This window comes from Mirounga leonina, unplaced genomic scaffold (assembly GCF_011800145.1).
Source record: "Mirounga leonina isolate KUSES-001 unplaced genomic scaffold, KU_Mleo_1.0 Mir_127, whole genome shotgun sequence".
Lineage (NCBI taxonomy): Eukaryota > Metazoa > Chordata > Mammalia > Carnivora > Phocidae > Mirounga > Mirounga leonina.
The window spans coordinates 69100447-69125307 of record NW_023270316.1 but is presented as its reverse complement, the minus strand read 5'-3'; the positions used below and the strand labels follow the sequence as shown (position 1 = coordinate 69125307).

At 39.4% G+C, this 24861-nt stretch overlaps 1 protein-coding gene across 12 annotated transcripts in view; it reads left to right on the top strand.

The window, feature by feature from the left end:
• FRY (FRY microtubule binding protein) overlaps nt 1–24861 on the top strand; it is a 347615-nt gene that overhangs the window by 265937 nt on the left and 56817 nt on the right. For all 12 annotated transcript variants that reach the window (XM_035003581.1, XM_035003580.1, XM_035003582.1 and 9 more), the window contains 10 exons: nt 4920–5002; nt 10494–10644; nt 11165–11268; nt 12032–12217; nt 14666–14864; nt 16342–16463; nt 20459–20646; nt 21711–21805; nt 23032–23639; nt 24526–24623. In XM_035003581.1, coding sequence (XP_034859472.1) covers nt 4920–5002; nt 10494–10644; nt 11165–11268; nt 12032–12217; nt 14666–14864; nt 16342–16463; nt 20459–20646; nt 21711–21805; nt 23032–23639; nt 24526–24623 — 1834 coding nt within the window. The remainder of the gene's footprint in view (nt 1–4919; nt 5003–10493; nt 10645–11164; nt 11269–12031; nt 12218–14665; nt 14865–16341; nt 16464–20458; nt 20647–21710; nt 21806–23031; nt 23640–24525; nt 24624–24861) is intronic.

Sequence of the window (24861 nt, the reverse complement as noted above, 5' to 3'; positions counted from 1 at the left end):
TAAATAAATAAATAAATAAATAAATAAATAAATAAATAAATAAATAAATTATATATATATATATAAAATCTTTAAAAGATAAAAACTAGAATGATTCTCATGGTGTCAAAAACTCCTTAGGCTGACAATTTTCTAGTGAAAACTCCCGAGGAGCCGTTTCACTTAAGAAATTAGTAACAAGGATGAGACTCACACAGATTCATAATGGAGAAAATTCAATAGATCAACTAATTGAAATAATTCACTCAACCCATAATGCTTCCAGATGCTTCGTGACCGTCCTCAGGATTTCATCCTGTGCAGGAGAATATGGCGGGGGCTGCAGGTGGATGGGTATCTGACATAAGACGGACTGCCTCTGGAGTTCTGAAGGCTCATTTCCAGTTCGGGCCCTTATCAGGTTCCCCAGTACCTTCATTCCTGGGTTGCTACACTGCCTTTAGGCAGATGCTCATCCACATGAGCCTTCCTTCAGGTTAAAAGCCCAAACCCAGTGGATCATGATCATAGACCTCGCCCAATACAGATCTCTAATAGAGGCGTTTCTTTCATTCTTGGAAATGAGTAAAGGTTTTCATACTCCATACATCAATGACAATACAAGATGATTAATTAACATGGTTTTAATCTGTATTTGTTAGTACCTTCTTTGGAAACTTCCTTATGGTAAATAATGACATTATTTCTCTAAAGATATTTCTACTTTCTAGTTGGAGTGTAACATTCTTTATCATTTGTTGTCTAGACTGAATTTTCCAATCTTTATTTAGGGTAGAAAGGTGATGAATGTCTGTATATTAACATCTCACTACAAAGGCCCCTTTGGGACCAGAGTCCTGAGTGTCCTACCCAAGTTTTTAGTGGTGACCCTTGAAATTAAGAGGCTAACCTCTAATATCATCTCTAATATCAGGACCAGAGAACACCTCTAATAGAGGCTTTCTTGTTTAACTCTTGCTGTCCTCCTCTCTCACTGTATCTCTCTAGGCCATTGGAAAGCTTGATGTAGTTATGTACCCACACTTTTTATACATATGCATATATATCTGGTTCTTTCATAACAGCTATATCTATTTATCTATAGCTTTATTGGCCAATTTATATATATTCATATGTATATAACCATATATATACTAATATTCTATCCCAAAGGATACCATTATTCCCTTGATCCTGTACTCCATCTGCACGATTTCTCTAATACATTCTCTTTTTTCTGTGAAAGTAGACTGTGCCCTCAGCCTAAAATACCTTATTTCTCTTGAATCTACTTATTACCCTTCCTTTCTTGTAGACTCCTGTCATGTTGATTTATAGGTACTTGTACACATGCTTGTCTCAACCGCTAGATTTTCATTCTTGGAAAACAGAGACCACATATCTCGCATACATATTGCTATCCTTAATGATTAGCCTACTATGCTATACATAGTAGGAATTCTTTAATGTTTATTCAGTATGTGAATAAAAATGGGGGAAATCTGACAGCCCCAGAGATAAGCTGTCTAAACCATCTGGCCCCTTTCTCCCTCCCTCTTGCTAACCCCATTACAGAAGATAGTTACTTTACAGTCCTTGTGAACAGCCTATTCTTTATAGTTCTTTAAAGTCCTTGTAGACAAAGAGTCTACAGATAACAGTTGGTCAGAAATACTGACCAGGCTACTGTGTTACCCAACTCCTAGGGGGTACTAGTCACCAAAATACATTATTGGGCTCCAGGGGGCGCCATGAAGTTGTGCAAAGAAGCAGGCCTGATGCCATATTTTTTCCAGCTAGATTAATGGCCCTTTGATGTATTTTGGTAATATTTAATACTATAATATCTATTAACAAAAAGTTCAGATAGGTTATGGTATCATTAAACAAAGGTAAAGGAATAAGAGCCAAGCTAAGAGGAGAGTAAGATAGTTTTGTTTAAAGTCCTCAAGTCCTCACTAAGGAAAACTACTAAAAGTTAGTATTCACCTAAACTTGAATTCTTCAAGAGCCAAAGTAAAAAAAGAAGAATACAGTGAATTTTATAACTTTCAGTGTGTAAAAATAAAAACTATTCATGGAAGCTACTAACAGAAACTACCCTAAATTCCTATTATTTTTTTTAAAGATTTTATTTATATATTTGAGAGAGCATGAGCATGGGGGGGAGGGGCAGAGGGAGAGGGAGAAGCAGACTCCCCACTGAGTAGGGAGCCCGATGATGTGGGGCTCAATCCCAGGACCCTGAGATCGTGACCTGAGCCGAAGGCAGACGCTTAACTGACAGAGCCACCCAGGCACCCCAAAACTATCCTAAATTCAAAGAAGGATTTATCGTGTAGGGTTTTTTTATTAAACAACAAAGTGAACACATTTTTTATTAAAATAGCTGTTTGTAGCAGTTTGTAAAATATGCAGAACCAAACTACGTAAGTATTTTTAATACATCAACCCTTAAGAAATACTTATTTGATAAATTTATAGGTTCCATGAAAGGATTTTTTTTTCATAGGGAGCCAAAGCAATAAGCTTCAGATGTATGAATTTCTGGTAATCTCGCTTGATACAGAGATAGAAATTAATAATCTACAAAAAGTTGCCTAAGTATTACTTTGAGCTAAATCAGCAAGTTAAAATTTAGAGAAACATTTTGTCCGTCTAGTTTTTCTCTTATCAGAGTGATACTCATGATATATTTCTTAAGACCTGTACCTTTGATATTAAAAAGCTATTTAGTCTACTTAATCATTGAAATTCCTCTAAAACCCAGACCCAAAATTATTTTCCTCAAGCCAGGAAAGCAAAGGAAAATAACAGATTTTAGGAGCCAGTTTTTACTTTTTTGTTGTTGTTGTTGCCAAGCTTGTACTTCGCTACACTGTGGTTTTGATCTTCTCCAGAGTAAAGAGAACAGTCTGGAAGGGGCTTGCTCCTCATGTTCGTCTTGGCTTCATAACCTCTGCCTAACTCTCCTTTAGATGTATCTCAAGGGAAAAGAGAAGGATTGTCATCCTTTCTATAATTCTTTCCTGCCTGGCCCCTCCAGAGCATGATTAGAAAGCCAGCACATACTGTATATGGTTCATGAGCTCTCTGTCCCATGGAAGTCTCCAGATGTGGAATTCTTTCATCCCCCTGATTATATGCCTTGCTGAATGAGGTCTGGGCTCTACCTATGCTGTTTTTAACTTTGCATTTGTCAGCACAAATATGATTAAAGAACATCTTCAGAAGGTAATGGGTTTGTCACTTTTCTAATTTCGTAAGTTCAGTCTGATGTAGACAGACTGAGCAGATGTCCTAGCTGTTCTGTTTTATGGATGCACGAAGCAGTAGCCCAAAAGATATGACAATAATGCTTGAAATACAGTGTTATGGGTGCCTGGGTGGCTCAGTCGTTAAGCGTCTGCCTTTGGCTCAGGTCATGATCCCAGGATCCTGGGATCGAGCCCCGCATCGGGCTCCCTGCTCAGCAGGAAGCCTGCTTCTCCCCCTCCCACTCCCCCTGCTTGTATTCCCTCGCTGTCTCTCTCTCTGTGTCAAATAAATAAATAAAATCTTAAAAAAAAAGATACAGAGTTATTAGGGGAAAGATGGCTGTGTTAGGAGAAAGAAAAAGCTGCAGCCAACATCAAAGAGGTGAATAAAACCAAATTCATTAGAGTCTGTTACATTTCTGTGTTCAGCAAATCTAAATCACTGATGTCCCGAGATTATACACCCGGGACAAGGTAGGGGTTTTAATGGCACATTCAGTACTTTTTCCTAAAGCATCTCTTTTTCTCCATACACTGGAGGACAGCATTAGCCCTGCATTCCCCAGTGTTCTAGAGGGATTGTCAGTTAAGGCAGAACACCTGTCAGTAATGACGGGGAACACACCTGCTCCGGTTTGAATTTTCCAGATATTTCTACATAGCCTTAATTCTTTGCTTTGACTGCATATATATTAAGTAGATAAAACCTGTACCATTTTATATAAAATAAATATAAAGTGTTATCATCACTTCCCTTTAGCCACCCTGTTGCCGTACATGTAGGCCTTTGGATGACAAAAATACTATTGATTTGAAAGCCTTTGGTGCCCTGAAGAGAGACGGCAAGGCATTCTAGAAATTCAAGGTAGAAATATAATAACTAATCCCTTATACTTGGATGTCTCACAGTTTGGGAAACGTTCGTGCATTATTTCTTTTTGATTCCCACAACAACTCCAGTGAAATAAATGGTGAAGTATTATTCTTATTCCTTTTTGGCAGGTGTGGACATAGGGTCCCCAAGGAAATACAGGACTTGGCCAAGGTCACAGAGCTAATGAGTGAGAGCTCAGTCCTAAAATCACCTGTTCACCTGCTCAGAGGCAGCATGGTTTTCAAAGCATCCTCCTCCTGCCACCTTTCTGTGGTTGACACTGGACAAGTCGTATAACCTTACTCAGCCTGTTTCCACACCTAGGACCTTTTCCTGAAAACCTTCAGATCATTTTAAGGGAAACTGTAAAGCTGATAAAACCCAAGATTTATTATGAAACCATTTTTGCATATTCCCAATTCTATCTACTTTGACTTAATCAATAATTATTTATTGACCACCTACCACCTACCTTATGCCAGGCTCCCATGTGAATAAGGGATTCAAATTATTCAGTATCATATCTATTTTCTTTCTAAACAGATGTTATTTTCGGGCTCAATCCAAATATTAGCCTTAAAATACTTAGCTTATGAAGGCTTAAACTTGTGCTTCTGAGCAAGGGTGACCACTGGCCCTCTCAAGGAAAACAAAATGCTTGAAGTACAATTTTTACAGTATTCCTTTAGGAAAAGCATCATTGGAACTCACTGCCAAAAACTCAACCACTAAGTAATAGTATGTGTTTATGAGTAACAGCACATACACACACATGTCAGTGTTTCCAATGGTTGTTCTTGTATTTGAAGGTTTAGTAATGTCATCAGAGCCCACACCCGCCTAGAGTCAAGATACAGCAATAGCTCTGGAGGATCATATGATGAAGATAAAAGTAAGTACCAGCAGGTTGTTCAGATGGAATACAGGTGGTTGGGGAGTGGAAAGTGAACATTTTGATTATTCCTGTTCTAATTACTAAAAAGAGACCCATAAATACTAAGTAACTATGTAATCCAACTATGCAGGTGAGCATAGAGTCAGCATCTTAACAGTAAAAAGAAGCCATGCAATGGACAAATCAAAATTAGAAAACTTCAAACTACTGCCCAAATCCATATTTTTATATTCTTGGCATTTTTCCTTGGCAATGCAGCTGGGGAAGGCCTAGTCAGAAATTGTCCCATTAGAGAACAAATGTTGCAGTTCAGTTTTTCAACCTCTCTTAAGAGTGGATTTGACCTTTAAGCTCTGTGAGTCAGCTTGCCCAGGGTAGGATGTGTTTTCACATTGAATTTCTCAAGGGCATAGTGTCAGTAGCCCAAGTGAAAACCTCACTAAACGGGGAGATAAAACTGTCACAGGAATTTCTCCGTACCCTGGGAAGGTGGGAACACCAAAAAGGTCAATGCATTCATTTACTTTGTTTAAGCCCTGAACAGCTTCTGTGGATACTGAGCAGGTAAAGGGTATCACTTGGTCACAAGTTGCAGACATTCTGGAACCAGAGAACACTCCCTGTGACATTTCGGTATGCTGAGGAAATCAGTAAACCATCTGGTGGGATTTATTTGTCTCATTTGGTGGAAATTGTAAATATGATGGTATTTCATGAGTTAGGTTCATTTGTCAATGCATAGGGCCTTTGTAGCTGTTGTTCTGATTTGTTTTGTTTTTACGGAAAATGTGCAGAATGGGTAAGAGCTACGTAGTTGTAATGGCACTGTATTTCAGCTGCCCTGACTCTGCTTCTAAATGCACAGACAGGCAGTTCTCCAGCCCTGAAAATACCAATGGAAAGGATGTCTAGAATCTGTATATAATTGCCATACTCTAACATAGGTTAAGTTTCACCTATATGCCTATATAACTTGTTACTAGTACTATCAATCTGAAGTAAAATAAAGCTCTTTGTATTTTCTCTTCTTTCTGTGCCCCATCAGGGGACCATACCATCCAAACACTGAATATTTGAAATCTCAGGGGCACTGACCATCAGTTTTAGTTGGGACTAGATTCTATAGATGAGGAGAGTAGTAGTTGAGAAATGGAGAGTTGTTGGTTCAAGAAAAGTCTGGTTGCTATGCAACAGTAACTCAGAATTGGAGGACAAAAAAAAAAAAATGGCACAATAAAAAGGGGAAAAGGTCAAAACCCCCCCCCCCCCCCCCCCCCGCCAAAATGTGACAAGCATAACAAAACATAACGTTCTAGGGGCGCCTGGGTGGCTCAGTCGTTTAAGCATCTGCCTGTGGCTCAGGTCATGATCCCGTAGTCCTGGGATGGAGCCCCACATCGGGCTCTCTGCTCAGCGGGGAGTCTGTTTCTCCCTCTCCCTCTGCTGCTCTCCCTGCTCATTCTCTCTCTTTAACAAAACAAAACAAAACAAAACTCTATGACTGTGGATTTTACATCAGGAATATTGCTGTCTTTGCCAATTGATTCCTTTAAAGTGTATCTCTTTGTGCTCTCTGGGTCTAGAACATAGAATTTGGTAGAAATGCTATAATAAAACCACCTGGGTGGCTCAGTTGGTTAAGTGGCTGCCTTCAGTTCAGGTCATGATCCCAGGGTTCTGGGATCAAGCCCCGTGTCTGGCTCCTTGCTCAGCAGGAAGCCTGCTTCTCCCTCTGCCCCTGATTGTGCTCTCTCTCTCACTCTCTCTCTCTCTCTGTGTCAAATAAATAAATAAATTCTTTAAAAAAAAAAAAAGAAAATACATATATAGTGAATTGCAGAAGATAATTATAGTAAAATGAGATAATTGTGTCATTACAGAAACTCACATCACTGGCTTTAGGGACAAAAAGAAAAAGTAATGGAAGTATTTGTGAAGAGGAAAAAAAACTATAGTGAATAGTTGTGAAAGGCATAAAAAGAAATCTAATGTTATCATCATGGCATCTATTTCACCTAGAAATGTTGTTTTATAAACTTGTTGTGCCAGCATAAAATAAACAGCATTTTAATGGGAAAATTTTGGTACAGAATTTGAATCCAGTTGAGTCGTGTATCAATAATATCCTTTACATGGTTGTAGTTATTGACCAGAGAAGTTCCAGTTCATAGCATGTCATTTGGGGACTGAGAGCTTATATTTTAAATTATTAATTGTAAGGGAAAATGAAATCAAATTACTCAAACCATATTCTCATCACAGAAAAACCCAGAAAATACATACTAAGATCGTTTTCTAGGTGTTTAAGTAATAGAAGTTAACTCTGGGTGTCTGGAGGAGGCAGCACATCTAATAGGGCACAGATCCCCTTAGGACTTTGGTAACTGGGTCCTCCCTGATATATTTTTGGTTCTAGCTACACAAGGGTGGAAATGGTCTATGCCATAAGAAAAGCAAAGATTGGTAGGCTCAATTCCAAAACCGTATGGCCACACTTCTGGTGTATGTGAAGGGCGATTATTTTTCTCCCTGAATTCCTGAGAGGATCATTAGAGATAAGAAAGAGTAAGAAGGAATCAGGAGAGACCTAGTGCCCCAGGGCTTCATAATCTGGGTTTACCCAAATGGAAGGACTGTGTGCAGCCTCTTGAGAGTATTTTTCTATTATAAAAAAAAAAAAACTTGAGTAAAATGAACAAAAAACAAATTTAGACCCAGATCTATAAAAATCTTCCTACCAATATGATGTAAGCTTTTTTAGGACTACTTAAAATATCTGGATTATTCTCCAAGGCCATATGCTAGTGTATTTAACCCTATAATATAGATAGAACTAGTTGAGCTGGATCGCAGCTGAGTCCTAGTGATTTAGACCTAACTGTAGAAAACCAGTTTCAGGCCCACTTATTCCTAATCCAATCGCTAAAAATCCAGCGCATTTTTGCTGATCAGATGTGTATCTGAGAACATAATTGAAACAAAGAAAAATATATCCTTTCCCTAACAGAAATCTCACAAGTTTCTCTTTTTCTTAGTTCTTTGATATTCTTCCCATTTCTGCTCTCCTTTTAAGTTTTATTATAGAGTAGCTGATTACTTAGAAGTACATTTTGCAATTAGCTTATCCTAGATCGTTACTCAAAACGTTAATTTGCTGAAAGTGGAACATTCCGTAGGTAATTTACTGGGAGGTCTGAGATGAGGAACTGTCACACATGCTTTACATTTTTTTCTGGGCTAAAACTGTTGTGGCCAAGCTTCATGGCATAGAATTTAGAGGGTTCCAGTTGCTCGATTTTTGGTGTGTTAGTAAGACCTAACAGTTGCTTTCTGAGGCAAATCCTGACCTTGCCCCTGGAAAACTCTCTTCCCTGACATCCCAGAAGGGGGCTGTGTCCTTGTGCCCGCCCTTGCTGTAAGCCTCAGTCTTCACAATGGATAGACACCCCCTCCACTGGTTCTGCTGACCACTAAGGACAGCTTTCTACACGGGACCAGGAACCTTGAATCTGTTTCCTCTCACTGCCTTTCAAGAGTGCAGCCAAGAAAATCTACATATGGTAGAAATTGCCTAAAGATGATCTAATATATCCTTCTTCTTAATACACTAAAACCTATCCCAGGATTGAGCCAGCTTGTCGAAGCCATGTGCCTGGCTCATATCATGTGGCCCCCAGTGGACCTGCTTGTCTTTGAATGCCACTGACCTCTATTGAGAGCATTCTAAAAGGAGCTCCATGCTGAGTCTGGCTAGAGGTTTATCAACTTTGTTGATCTTTTCAAAGAACCAGCTCCTGGTTTCACTGATGTGTTCTGTTGTTTTTTTAGTTTCTGTATCATTTATTTCTGCTCTGATTTTATTATTTCCTTCCTTCTGCTGGATTGGGGCTTGTTCTTTTTCCAGCTCCTTTAAGTGTAAGGTTAAGTTATTTGGAAACTCATTGCTGTGTTTACTTTAAAGATATTGTTGAGGAAGTTCATTAATTCAAAAACTATTTGTTGATTCCCTACTACATGTCAGATACTGTTCGAGGTACTAGGGAAACAACAATGAACAAAATAAAGTCTCTGCTATTGTGGAGCTTATATGAGAGTCAAAAGAGGTACTCCGTGCCAATGAATGGATGATCTGTTCCAGGAAGGAAAACTAAAGCAGAGTGAGAGGATAGAAAGTGATTGGGGGTGGGGGTAGATTTTAAATAGAGTGATCCTGGAAATCCTCTACAATAAATTGATACTTGGGCAGAGACCCGTGTGAGGTAAAAGAGCCATGGGCCCTCCGGTAAAGAGCACTGCAGCCAAAGGGAATGCTAGATGTGAAGGCCCTGAAGCTGGACAGTGTCTCGTGTGATCACAGAACAGCAAGAAAGCCAGAATGACTGGGGTGGTGTGAGCAAGGAGGATGGTAGTAAGAGATAAGCCAAGAGAGTAATAGCAGGAAGACCTTGTGAGGCCTTAAAGGCCATGGTGTGGAGTTTGGACTTCATTTTGAGTGGAAAGGGGAGCCACTGGAGAGTGTCAAGCAGAGAGAGAGAGACGTGGATGAAGTTCTGTTTTAAAAGGATTACTCTGGCTGCTCTGTGGAAGACAGACAGTAGAGGGGCAAGGATGGAAGTAGGGAGGCCATTGCAGGCTCCATGTGAGAGAGTGTGGTGACTTACACTGGCAGTGATGGAGATGGGGAAAAGTGGTCTTATTCTGGATATGTTTTGAAGGTAGAGCTCACTGAATATGGTGCCAGGTTGCCTAACCTCTGTTTCCCCTCCGTAAAGTAGGGGTAAGAGGTACCTATTATTGGGCTATTAACTTGTGCAATGCAGGGGCGCCTGGGTGGCTCAGTCGGTTGAACATCTGACTTGATTTCGGCTCAGATCGTGATCTTGGGGTTGTGAGATCTAGCCCCACATCGGGCCTCTCCTCCTGCCCCCCCCCCCCAATAAATAAATGAATCTTCTAAAAGAATATGTGCAATGCATAGAACAGTGCCTGGTATAAAGGAAGTACTCCCTGTGTTAGCACCTAATGTTATTATTTTTATTACTATTGTTATCCTCATCATTATTATCATGATTATGAGTTGGATGTGAGACGTAAAAGGTAAATCAGGGATAGCTCTAAGGCTCCTGCCCTGAGCAAAATGGAAATACGGAGTTGCATTTTCCTGAAATGGGAAAGATTGGAGAAAGACCAAGTTCTCACAGTGATGAGAATTTGCATCATTTAATGTTTTCTTTTTGCATGTCTGTATTTCCCATTGCTCTGTAATGCATAATTGTATATTAGATTATCAAAAAATAAAGGGACTAAAAAAATCTAATCAAGTGATTCTAACCCATTGATCCTATAATTCATACTCACCAAATGAGATGGTTAGAAAGTTATTTTTACTAGCCTAAATTTGTAAGATTCTTTCTATAAACACCAAGTAGGGAAAACAAAAATCATCTCTCCCTAAAAATAACACACGCTTGTCTTTCTCACCCTATAGATGACCCGATTTCTCCCTACACGGGCTGGCTGTTGACTATTACAGAGACCAAACAACCACAGCCCCTCCCCATGCCTTGTACTGGAGGATGCTGGGCCCCCCTGGTTGACTACCTCCCAGAGACCATCACTCCCCGGGGGCCCCTCCATAGGTAAGTAGCATGTGTGGGTAGAGGGAAATGACTGCTTAACTTTGGCTGGACTTTTCCTCCTATGAAGGGAGGGAAATCATTCCAGGTCCCATCAGATGAAATGACCTTTGAAATCAGAGGGACCATGCACGACTTGACTTGTAGCTGTTAGTGTATTTGTAGAGTTTGGTTGAATATTAACCAGTGTTTAAAGCTGCCTTGTAAGTCGGAATTTTTCCTTGATGCAATCTGGATATGGATATGCATTCTGTGATGATTTTTAGGTTGTAATCGTTCCTTCTTCAGCTCTTATTACCGAGTGACTAGTAAGGCTCCCCGTTATGTGATCAACTCAGCCAACATTTCTTCTCTTTATGGAGTTCTGTGCTATGTCAGAAATTAAACTCCATTTCCCTGGAATATGGTCTTACATAATTCTTCAGCAGGGCTTATGAGTTGTATTTAACTGTGACTTAATGATCTATCAATGTATTTCCATCCTCTTCAGAAGTTACATTAATTTCATCATGTCATTGATTAGGTGCAATATTGCTGTTATTTTTATGACTGAGATGGTGGTGGATCACAGTGTGAGAGAAGATTGGGCTCTTCATCTACCATTATTACTTCATGCTGTCTTCTTAGGTAAGACTGGATCTAAGAGGAATTCTAGCCAATAGGATCAAAAACCTATAGCTGTAATCCAGAGAGCCTTCCTTTTACATTGACATCCTGCTTTCCTCATTTCTGAAAGATTTAGTCTCTTCCATTTTTCATTGCTTCTGTGTGACATCTGCTCTACAATTTCAGTTGATCAGTCATTGTTTAAAATTGCCCTATTACTGCAATATAGAGTGGTACCTTGTTAATGCTATATCTATAAAGATACCCAAAACAAGTGGGACCTCTTTGAGGGTCTTTGGCTAGATGTGATAAATTTAAAGCCATGAGACACTGTCAGCGCATAGAGAAAAAGAACGTAGAGCACAGTCGGCCAAGCACTGAGATTTTAAAAGAGCCAGATTATAGAGCAAAAACGGGGAGAGGAACAAGCCAGGGAGATTCAGAAATTTAGTTAGAGACGAACAAAGTTAGAATCCTTCAGTTAACAGGGAGATCCAGGGAAGAGAACATCCCACAAAGGAGGAATGCTAACCATGTCAAATGCTACTGAGAGGTCAAGAAAAGTCCATCTATCAGCATTTTATGAGAACATTTGATTTGAGGAATAAAGCATTTTATTTTTCCTAAGCCCAACTTCTTTATGTTGGTAACACAAACAATAACAAAGAAAACCGAACATTCTTTTAACATGTTCCTCCCGAGTGACTTGGAATCTTTACTATCCCTGGAATCTAAACGAGCTTAAAACTTGTTTATACTAAGAGATTCCACTGTTTTGTTCCAGGTTTGGACCATTACCGGCCTGAAGTCTTTGAACACAGCAAAAAATTGCTTCTTCACCTCTTGATTGCCCTCTCTTGCAACAGTAATTTTCATGCCATTGCTTCTGTGCTCCTGCAGACTCGAGAGATGGGCGAAGCTAAGACTCTCACAGTTCAGCCAGCTTATCAACCAGAGTATCTCTACACAGGTAATGAAAGGAGTGGCAGAGAGCCTGAGATAGAATCATAAATGCGAAGGTAACTTACGGTGTCAGTGGAGCCCAAATTAACTTCCCTAATGTGATCACCTCCCAACTTTCCAAGCGAGCAAGTAGCAGCACCATAAATATACACCATTCCACCTGATGGTTAACGTGGTTCTCAAAATCCTTCTTCACTATTGAATATTTTCAAATGTCTTTTTCCTTATTATTATGCTTGCTGCTCTCATTAAATATGCTCCTACTGATAACATTGAAAATTAAGATGCCCTTTGGCCAAGAGCATCAGTCTCAAACACTGAAGGATGAGAATGCACAAAACAGTGACCTTCTCCATCACCTTGAGAGCAGGTCATTGCCAGGGTGCCCGATGTATCACTTGTGTACCTTCTAGTTCCCCTGAAGGAATTTTCACTTTATTAAAGTGACTGATTTTTCTGGAAGGCACCATGAGTGGAAGTCTACTGAGAACCATTGCTGTTTTATTTTTTTTATTTTATTTTTTTTTAAGATAAACTTTCTTTTTTTTTTTTTTTTTAAGATTTTATTTATTTTTTGTTTATTTGAGACAGAGAGAATGAGAGAGAGAGAGCACATGAGAGGGGGGAGGGTCAGAGGGAGAAGCAGGCTCCCTGCTGATGTGGGACTCGATCCCAGGACTCTGGGATCATGACCTGAGCCGAAGGCAGACACTTAACCGACTGAGCCACCCAGGCGCCCGAACCATTGCTGTTTTAAAACCAAAATTTTCTTCTTAGAAATGAGAACAGAAAGCATTAGCTGAGTCATGTTTGAGTCAAATTACTCTGCTGTTTCGAGCTATTCATGAAAACTTTCCCAGAAGGGTTGGCCAGCGGTTTTCATTTAGAATCAGAACATTTAAAATATCTTAAAATGAGAATGAACTAACATTCCTGACTATTTTGTACATTACATTGGCACTGGATATGGTATGGCACTTCATATGTCACCGCATACTTTATTCATAATCTTGAAGAGGATGTGCCTTTTACTCATCACTTGTACTCAGTGCTGTCTTGTCCTTTGACAGACGTTAAGATATTTCTTTGGAAAACAAACATGAAGTCACTAAGTCTGAGATATCAGGACTACTGATCTCAGTGTAAGCCCTTTATTTTAAACCAAGCTACACTTTCTTGAAAATAACCCATCAATAGCCACTCAGAGACATAAAACTCTCTTTACTGTAGATGTTTAATTAAAAGAATCTGAAGACTTCTGGCTGTCCTAATTCCCCCCAATAAGGAGGTATTCCATTAAGCACATGGTCTTAGATTGAGAACGTTGTAATGTCCATTAAGTTGTGTATCCCTGAGTGCATCAGTTTTGTATTCACTATACCACTGGTGTGGCATAAAGTGGAGATTTACAGAACAAAACACAATATACCATAGTCGAGACAAACAACAGATAGCTAAAATTATTGAATCTATAGCATACGTGGAATAGGGGTACAAAGGGTTTGGAACATGTCTCCTCTTCATAAACATTTACTAATACTTACTGAACACCTAGTTTCAACTATGGTTCCTTTTAAATCCAGGCTAAAAACTTGTGTGATTGTGTGATAGAAATTATTGTCTTACTCTTTTATAATAGGAAACTAAGGTACAGAGAAGTTATATAAACTCCCTAAGACTGCACAATAAACGGCAGGGATGATATTCAGGCCTACGGCTCCTCACTCCTATTTCAGGGTATCTGTCAGATTCTATGGACTTTTTATGATTATTAAGTAGGAGAAAAGGGATGGTTGTGTATATACATTTTCAAACCAACAACACATCCAGAGTTGTAGAATGATAACCAAATATGAGGTGGGAAAAAAAAACATAGTATTTATTTCTACCATATTTCTTTGACTGCCATGCAATATATTTTATTAAAACATATTAATATGCACATAATATTTACAGTTGTAAGTTCATTTACTCAAAACATTATGTATAACTTATCAATTACTAGGTGCTGGTATCCTCAAAAATGGTATCATTTGCCTGATGTAAGTAGTCTAATACCCAGGAATAATTTATGAACAGCACAGTTGGGTCCACATATATAGTGGAACTGTTTGTGGGTCTGTGCACATGTGCATGCGTGTGCACATATTTGCATGCACACATGCACACACACACACATACACACCCCACTTCTTTTGCAGAAAGCATCGATTCACACACCAGAGTAGAAAACAGCAGGTCACACCCCTATTACCAAAGACACCCTGGTTTACATGGCAGTGCAACTATTCCAGAAGCAAGGAAAGAATATCAGTCTCATTTCATCATAACCACAGCCACAATCAAATGTTTTCTCCAAAACATTTAAATAACTACACACTTCTGTTTGCTCACCTCCTAACCACATGAAGCACCCTGCCTACCACATTCTGCCTTGACCTTCTTGTCCCACCAGGTGGCTTTGACTTCCTGAGAGAGGACCAATCATCCCCAGTGCCAGACTCTGGGCTGAGCTCCAGTTCCACGTCCTCCAGCATCAGTCTGGGGGGCAGCAGCGGGAACCTCCCGCAGATGACCCAGGAAGTGGAGGACACGGACACAACTGCTGAAGCGGATGAGAAGGCAAACAAGCTCATTGAGTTTCTGACGACCAGGTAGTGAGGGGTCAGGAGACAGGGGCCTGTCTTTAGGTTGTTCTTTGGGGGGAAATGTTATCTGTTTAAAACCACACAGATGGAAAAGCGAGCCCTCAGCTTTAGCAAAGCCTTCTTTTCTCTTCAAAATTGCATCTGCTGGAGTCTGTGCACCAGGTAGATCCTGGCAGAAGTTGTCTAAGATCCCACTGATGGCACACTTGATGGGCAGGAGGTTTCACGGACAAAGACAATGCAGCAGATGGAGACAGGACACAGTAGCGCCCCACCGTGAGGATGACTTTAATCATCTATTAGAGCTGCCAGGATCTGGGAGTTCTGAGACTTGGCAAAGCACATCGCTCTGGAAACCAAATATATTAGCCATGGTCAACCCAGGAGCAGCTGCAGAGGGAACCATTGTCTGCTCATCTAATCCAGAGTCATTGATAAATGGAAGTCAGAAACAATAGGAAGCATGATAGGAAAGGAAGCAAACTGATGATCAAAATCAAGAAAAGCTGCAAGCAATCCTGTTTTTTGTCTCTTTGTCTTCTGGTTCTCCTACTGAACAATTTAGCTTGTAAGGCTTCAGAATTTCCAGCATCCCAGGGTCCAGTATTTCTATTAAGAAAACCATGCTGTATGGGGGAGGAGCTGCTCTCCTTTCTCAGTGCATTAAATCCTGGAAGTCTAGTCTGTGTAGATGTTATCTGATACCCACGATTTTTCTTTCTTCCACCAATGTATCAATTAATGCAAAAAATGAGAAAAGCATTTTCTTTCCTCAGTTAATTTCAGAGTATTCTTTGCAGCTCTCAGCTCAATATAGGTTTTAATGAACAGGAAGCTTCAGAAGGGGGCTGATGGTGCCTACAACCAGGGTATCTCAGAGACCTGAATGGTTTGCGGAGAATAAAAGTATGCTCACCACTCAACACTGTCAGTACCACATGTTCACATGTTGGGAAGAGTGTTCTCTGAAATTCTCACATCCGGCTCCATCCTGTTCTTCTGTTGAAAACCAAGTGCATATCAGAGGCTGTATCTTCAATTTGTTTCTACAGTATTTGATAGCCTAATGATATGATCCTGATAAAAGCAATTATCTCTGCAAATCTAAAATGTACAGATAGAGTCTATGTCTAAACTTATATTTTAATTAACGTTTTATATCACTTTATTTGACAAACATGTAGCACCTATTATGTGTAAACACTATTCTGGTGAATTGAGAGGTTTTAATTTCGTGAGTAAATTTTGTGAGGTTTTCATTTTGTGAGTAAAACATAAGAAAAAATATACCTCCATAAATTAACTAGATCTGTTTTGAGTCTGCTCTTAAGCTTTACAAGACTGAAATTAACCCCACATTAATCAGTAAAATTTAAAAATCATATGGTGCCCTTGGAGTTACAACTGCATACATGGTTTTAAAAATGCAAAATGATTATATTTAAATGGTTATATTTTTAACATTTTGTATGTTTTATTTAAGGGCATTTGGTCCACTTTGGTGCCATGAAGACATCACACCCAAAAATCAAAATTCAAAGAGTGCTGAACAGCTCACTAATTTTCTACGTCATGTTGTATCTGTATTTAAAGACTCCAAATCAGGTACTTTATCCTGTTTCCCCAAATGCCACTTCTCACTAATTTTCTACGTCATGTTGTATCTGTATTTAAAGACTCCAAATCAGGTACTTTATCCTGTTTCCCCAAATGCCACTTCTAACATTCCATGTAATGGAGCATATTCTTCCCATTATGACCACACACTTCATATATATATATAGTTCTGCATTGAGCATTGATAGCAAAAGAATATTCATTGGGGAGCTTTCAGGTTTATTTCAGATGTGCCTAACTGAATGATTGTTAATGTCTTGTATTTTTGCATTATGCTCTATCAAATAATTCCCAAAGGTCACTGTTCTCCTTGCTTCGTTTACCTCACTAGAATTAAACTATGCCCATAATATTAATTTTATTTAAAGAAGGCCATGACACAACACACATATGAAAAGATGCTCAACATCACTACTCATCAGGTGCAAATCAAAATGACAATGAGATATCACCTTACACCTATCAGAATGACTAGAATCAAAAAGACAAGAAATGACAAGGATGTGGAGAAAAAGGAACCCTCAGGGTCTGTTGGTGGGAATGTAAATTGGTACAGCCGCCATGGAAAACAATATGGAATTTCCTCAAAACATTAAAAATAGAAATATCAAGTGATTCAATAATTTTGTACTGGGCATTTATTCAAAGAAAATGAAAACACTAATTTGAAAAGATACATGCTCTCCTATGTTTATTGTAGCATTATTTGCAATAGCCAAGATAGGGAAGTAACCCAAGTGTCCACTCATAGATGAATGGATAAGGAAGACATGTGTGTGTATGTATAGATGTAGATATATATCCGTTCCATGTATATTCCGTTACATATAATATACATACTATACATATACATAATAAACATATATAATGGAATATATAATAGAATGTATCATAATATATACAGCCGAAAAAAAAAAATATGATTTTACTCATATGTGGAATCTAAAAAACAGATGAATAAACAAATAAAAGCAGAAGCAAACCTATAAATAGAACAAACTGATTGTTGCTGGAACAAAGGGAGTAGGGATATGGGCAAAATAGGTAAAGGGGAGTAGGAGGTACAGGCTTCCAGTTATGGAATGAATAAGCCACAGGGAAAAAAGGTACAGCATAGGGAATCTAGTTGATGATATTGTAACAGTGTTGTATGGTGACAGATGGTACTTACACTTCTGGTGAGCACAGCATAACATATAGAGAAGTTGAATCACTATGTTGTACGCCTGAAACTAGTGTGACATTGTGTGTCAGGTATACTCAAATTTTTAAATTTTACAAAACAAAGAAGGGCATGAGTAGTAAATCTTATTGACTGTATTCAGATTCAGCTGTGAAAAATTGTCAGACTTGAAAACTGGTTAGAAAAAGAATTTTGTGATAAAATGTTAACTTTGAGAGTATTTGCTAGTAATTCCTATGCTAATGATCATTCAATATTCTGAACACAGTATGATTCTTATTTAGACTATAGCTGCATCGTGATGTTTAAGCCCTTAGCTGTATACCATTCAGATTCAACTTGGCCAGGGCCGGTTTGCATGTGAAGTTTAAATTTGGTTCCCCAGCATGATGCAACAAGTGTCCCTACCTTCTTCCCCCACACCAGGCTGGCCACAGGAAAGATGGCTCCCTGGCTTTCCCAGCTCCTCTGATGATTAGCATACCTCACAGTTTGGAACATTCCAGACTAGTCACATCTCTTCTAGTTATCACAGGGTGCTTTCAAAAAAAAAAAAAAATACTGATAAACTGACAGGAGAAACTCATTTCAGGAATAGGATTCACATTTCTCGTTTTGAGTGTCTCCTTTGGAATATTTTTGAAATATTAAGGCCTCTTACCTCGGTATTTCCCCCGCTTAAAAGTCATTTAATAATTGAACATAATCCAAAGGAAGAAATTTATTGTTTGTGTGTGAACCATTAATTTGTCTAAAACCTTAGATTGTATGAAGATAATAAAAATGAGAAAACACACAAATCCCTTTACTGTTTCCTCAGAGGGTGCTTAGAGGCTGTCTTTCCACATCTTACCCCGGATACTCTTACTCACTACTGTTTCCCATACAGCCTTGCTTTGTGCCCGTTTCCACTGTAGCAGGATAAAACGTGTTCCGGGAGACGCTTGTATTAGAGTAGCATAAAAGTTCAGAGGCTAACATAGTAGAAGCTTACTTCTAGATCCCATAACAGGTCAGCGTAGATGTTTGTCCAGTGGCCTTCCACATGGCGCTTCACAGACCCTCCGTCCTGTGGCTCTGTCACCCCCATTACTCAGAGGCCTCTCCTTAACCCTCCTCACCCAGCCAGCAGGTGGAGGAAGAGCGTAGGTGGAGGATCACTCAGGAGGGATTTACACCACACCAAGCTCAAACGTGGCATCCAAGGTTTCTTCTCACATTCCTCTGGCCAGAACTCAGGCCATGAGATCACATCTTGCTGCAGAAAAAGCTGGGAAATGTAGGGTTGCTGTGTGACACATTAAATAGCCTTTCTTTAAGGACATTGTCATAGTTGCACTAGGGTTCTGCAATCCTCCTAGCGTCCTTCTAGCCTTCAGGTCCATGGTGATATAAATAACGTTTTAGTTCATCAACAGAGAATCTAACCCCACACATAATAAAATTAAGTAGGAAAATAAAACAAAATGAAGGTAACAAATTGTGTTTTGAAACACCATCCATTGAACGGCCTGTATGGGTTTAATCCTATGTTTACTACCCTGAGTATGCATGCCTAAGTCCATTTTCCAGGACCCTTTGTCTGCTGAGCAGGAACATTCTCTTATATAGTCTACAGGTCCCTAGGGCCAAACAGCCTGGCAGCAGCTAAGAACAATGACATTAAATTATCCTTCCTGATTCACTTTTTTTTTTTTTAAAGATTTTATTTATTTATTTGAGAGAGAGAGAGCACATGAGAGGGGGGAGGGTCAGAGGGAGAAGCAGACTCCCCACCAATTAGGGCGCCCGATGCGGGACTCGATCCCGGGACTCCAGGATCATGACCTGAGCTGAAGGCAGTCGCTTAACCAACTGAGCCACCCAGGCGCCCCTTCCTGATTCACTTTTATGTGACAATCAAATGTACCACAGAGCCCTCTAGATCACAGAGACAGCCAAAATCACTGTTTCCATCATGTCCTCTGACTTTGTAGTCAGGTTTTCTCCTGCACAGAGACACAGCAGAAAGTACAGATAGTGGTCCAGAATTCAATCATGTGCTTTACCTTACATTTTCTTTTCCATCTGATTAAGTGGTTTTCTGATGACTGAGACGACCTTCATGCTATTGGAAGAACCAATATTCAGGCGAGAGTTTAAATGATGGCTGCCTTCTTGGCAACATCTACATTTCAATATCTGCATATTTATGGACTATTCTGAAGAGCGGTGACTTTGCTATAGACTTTGGTTGTGTTAAAAATTGACTAGATCCACTAACAGCTTTCTTTTACATACACGAGTACTCTGAAAACTTGTTCCCAACACATTCTTTTATGAAAACAGGAGTCAAGTATTCCATGCAAAAAAGGAGTTCAGAAGAACAGTGTAGAAAAATAGTAGGGCAACAAACAAGAATACATTTGTGAGTCGGTATTATGTGTCAGACGCTGTACTAAAAGCATTTTTTGAATTGTTGAATTTCTACAACAACTCTAGGAGATGGATACTGTTATTCTCCAGTTAAAAATAAGAAAACAGGCTCATAGAGAATACATTTCTTTCCCAGCGTCTCAAAACCCCTCGTTCAAAGCTAGAACCATCTTGCTTCAAAGCTTCTGACTGTTTCTACTGTGCTATGCCTCTTGAAGATCTATCCAAATTTGGGGGGTTTTTTAATTTTAAAATGGTTAATTCCTAAACAAGTACCACCAGGAGGCAGCTCTGTGCAGGTAACCTGATTTACGCCTATAGATAACTAGTGACCGCAGGGTTTGAGGAGTATCAGTTGACCTACCTCTGGCCCCTTGGTGCCTAGGTTTCCACCTGGAGCAACATTTGAGTGAAGTTGCATTGCAGACGGCCCTTGCAAGCTCCTCAAGGCACTATGCCGGTCGGTCCTTCCAGATATTCCGGGCGCTCAAGCAACCTCTGTCAGCACACGCCTTGTCTGACCTTCTTTCCAGACTGGTGGAGGTGATCGGAGAACATGGAGATGAGATTCAGGTATGGAAGGAAAGACCACTGAATGCGTTCTCCTTCTCTCATGTCAAAGATGAAGCCTTAACAGCTTTCTTTGAGCCTTCTTTCTCTCGCAATTATTCCAACCATTTGGGCATATATAATTTATTTTTAAAAATTTTTAGAGATTAACTTTTATATTTACAAAAAGCACTTCAAGGAGCATTGTTCTAGAAATCCAGTGGCTATTGGTTTATTGAGCCAACCACTGAAAATCCCTTGGGGACTCCTTCTTGGTGGTTTTTGTTGTTGGTTTTATTTGACGGGGAATCGGGGAATTATTTGTATTGTTTTTGTCTTTTTGTCGCCAACCTAGGATGCAGTTGTGCTGTCTCCCTACCCAGAGAAGGGATCTCCATTATGTCTATGCAAAGCACTACCCCTCTCTGTATAGCTAGCCTTCAGTACACTGAGAAGAGCTGAAGAAGTAATGGAGGGAGTAGATACCACAAGAAGAAAGACCCTGTAGGTAGAGCCCAAGGACTGGGGAGCTTGTTGAAAGCCAAGGGCATTACAAGCTCTGCAGCTTGAGCCAAGCCCTTCTTTCCCTTCTTTTCCATCAGAAGAGCTACTATATCCCAGGAGACCTGCACACCTGTGAATTCTAGCCTCTTTTCCTCTTTCCAGCCATTGGATGTGCTCTTCAAAATATCACTGAGGCACGGCCCTTCTCATACCTCAGCTCTTATCTCTGGCTGAGACATTGCCACTCTGTCTTTCAAATGCCTGCCATCCCCCTCAGCAAGGAGCCATGACTGCCACCTTTAGCCTTGCCCTCTCCCTGTTGGATTTCAAATGAGATTGAGCTGTTCAGGACCTCAGATCTCAGGAAATAGATCTTTGTGACTCGCTAACAGCTAAGCCATCTGCATTTCCTAAGTGGCCCTTAAAATTTGTTTTTAGACTTGGTCAGTTACAGTAACAATGGCTGTCTAGCCCTCAGTAATATTAACATTAGACTGAATAAAGTTTGCGTTAATTAAATTTATCTTCAGGAAGTGAGCAGGAGTTTTAAGCAGTACAAAATGTTATCTTTGCATGTCTGGCAGGGTTACGTAATGGAGGCACTCCTTACGTTGGAAGCTGCTGTGGATAACCTGTCTGACTGCTTGAAGAACAGCGATCTCTTAACGGTATTATCTCGGTGAGAAGCAGCTTCATGACTCCTGAAATCAAATAGGCTGGACTGAATATTTGAGAGATGCCTGGACTTTGGGCAAAGTCCAAAGAACACGTCTAGTTTTTGATATATGACTTTTTCTTTAGTTTAAAAAAAAAAGAGAGAAAGTTATGGGGCACCCAATATATACACATTATATAAGTATTTTTAAACATTAGGAAGATAGAGGAGAAATGTTAATTTAAAATAATACAAATATTAATACTTTTTCATTTTCTGTGTTATGTCTTTGAGTACTTTTTCAAATTTTATTTAATAATTATCCTATTTATTACATTATAAACAGAAACCAAAACTAAATGTTATTTTTGAATGAATATATACAAAACTCATCTGAATCATCACTATAAAAACAGTTAGAATTAATGTTGATTTTACTTGAATAAATCCCTATCTTAGGATCTTTCTTTTTTATTTTTGTTCCTTTTGCTCCTGCCAATGTTTACCCATTTCAAGTCATTCACAATTCTGTATTCTGTTTGTATAATTGAGCTCATTTTGCTTGAAATTGAGTCAGTAATGTTATCATAAATCACGCTGAGCCTTGTTTCACTTTTAAGTTGAGCATTTTTTATGGATAGGTGATTTTAGTATGATACCTAACATCATACACATTTTCTATATAAACCTGCAGATTTATCTCAGTCAGTAAGAATTTAGCAAGAATACTGATAAAGAGTTTTATCTTTTCAGCCTGAAATAGGCTTAGAGATCATTTCTCATAGATATTTTATAAGCATAAAAAATTTCCTTTGATGCGGTTACTAACTTTTTTCTTTCTAGATGATATCCTTTCCATTTCTGTTCTTATCAGTCAGTTAATAGAATATTAAATTGTGTGCCTATCAGGTATACTCTATTTCTAAATTACTCCTGCCCAAAGTCAAACAAAAATATAAACGAAAGATCAGTAAACTTTACCACGAACTGCTCTTCTTTAGCCTTTCAGTAAGTCAGTATTAGGTTTTGTTGCTGTTTTGTTCGTGAGGTTTCTCATTGTTTTGTTTTTCATAGCTTTAAGTTTAGGAATAGAAAATTTATTCCTGTAAGCTTAAGCATATGAGAAAAAAATAATAGTATTTCCAAAGAACGATTTCCCTACCTTATTATTTGTCAGTGGATCTTAAAAGGACTGGCTCTTCACTGAAGCATGTTGGCTTTCTTTTGAACTTTTTTACTTTTATACCCAGCTCTTCATCACCAGATTTAAGCTCTAGCACTAAACTAACAGCAAGCAGAAAGAGCACAGGACAACTAAATGTGAACCCTGGGGCGGCCAGTGGCAATACGGCAACTGCAGAACGGAGCCGGCATCAAAGAAGCTTTTCTGTGCCCAAGAAATTTGGTGTTGTTGACCGATCCTCAGACCCACCCCGGAGTGCCACACTGGACAGAATTCAGGCTTGTACCCAACAAGGCCTGTCCTCAAAAACAAGAAGCTCATCTTCCTTGAAGGACAGCCTCTCAGACCCATCACACATAAACCATCCAACCAACTTGTTGGCCACCATCTTTTGGGTCACAGTGGCCTTGATGGAATCTGATTTTGAGTTTGAATACCTAATGGCCTTGAGGCTGTTGAACAGGCTACTGGCTCACATGCCACTTGATAAAGCTGAGAACCGAGAAAAACTTGAAAAACTCCAGGCACAGCTCAAGTGGTCAGACTTCTCAGGGTTGCAGCAGCTGCTGCTGAAAGGATTCACCTCCCTCACCACCACCGACTTGACCCTGCAGCTTTTCAGTTTGCTCACACCAGTATCCAAAGTATCCATGGTGGATTCATCCCAAGCCATTGGTAAGGCCAACATCACTCATTCTCTTGCAGTTCTAGTGGTGGTTGTGTTAGTGTTGAGTATAATATGGTAATGGGCTTAGTACTTTCAACAATTCTGTTTAGAAATTGTTCTTTGGGAGTAGTTTGTCATTTCTTAAAACTATTTAAATTGTGGGAGACATGTTTAAGGCAATAGCGTAACAGGGGCAGAAGTTATATATTAATGATTTCTTTGTGCTTTCCAGATCAAATCACAGGTACTGTCAGTTTATTCCATTGTTCTTGTACAGATAAACCTTTTTTCTATTTTTTCTTAACTCCTAAATCTTTCTTGTTTTCTTAGCTTTTTTCCCCCCCTCTTGAAAATTTGCTTGGTTCCCTATCGTTTTGAATCAAGCCAAATCACCAGCCGTATTTTTAATACCATGGCATGTGGCCCAGACTTCTCTTCATGAAGGTAGAGCTTAACACAGTGGTACTAAGCCATTACTTACCATTTTAAAGAGTCTTTTTGATTACATTACATGAGTAAGACTTAAATTGGTTGGCCTATGCCCTCTCATACAAGCTTTTCTTAAAATACGGTTTTTGATAAAAGTTTCAGACTAGCGCTTCAGTTCATTTTAATCTGCTTTTTAAAATCTCTGCCAGTCATCCTGATTCACAGCCCATAGCAAGATAGTCACCATATCTCAGAATTACCCATCTACTTCAAGTTCCTCCTCTATAACTGGTGTCATTGTGGCTGTACCCTTTTTTTCCTGGATTTTGTGTTAGATCACAGTAAAACTGGTTCAAAAGACTGCTTTTGGATCACCTTGGGAAGAAATCTGCAATATTCCTTCCCACGGTTAACAGTTAAAATGCACCATATTCAGCTATCTCCACTGCATCTTCTCTGATCCAGGGTTTCCACTGAACGTGTTGTGTCTCCTGCCCCAGCTGATCCAACATTTTGAAAATCCCAATCAGTTCTGCAAGGATATAGCCGAAAGGATTGCTCAGGTATGATTTCTGCCGCCACACTCAGGTGGATCCATACAGGCCTTCTGGAAGGTCCAATGCTAAGCAGAAATTGCCCTGAAAGGGAAATGAGTTTCACAAAACCTGAAAATCATAACTGTGATATGGCTAGTAATTTACATCTCTGAGTAGCCAACGCACATTATCTTGTGGTTTCATTATTGAGAAGACAGGTGGAAAGAATCTGTGAAAATTATATTAGCTAATGACTAAGATAAGC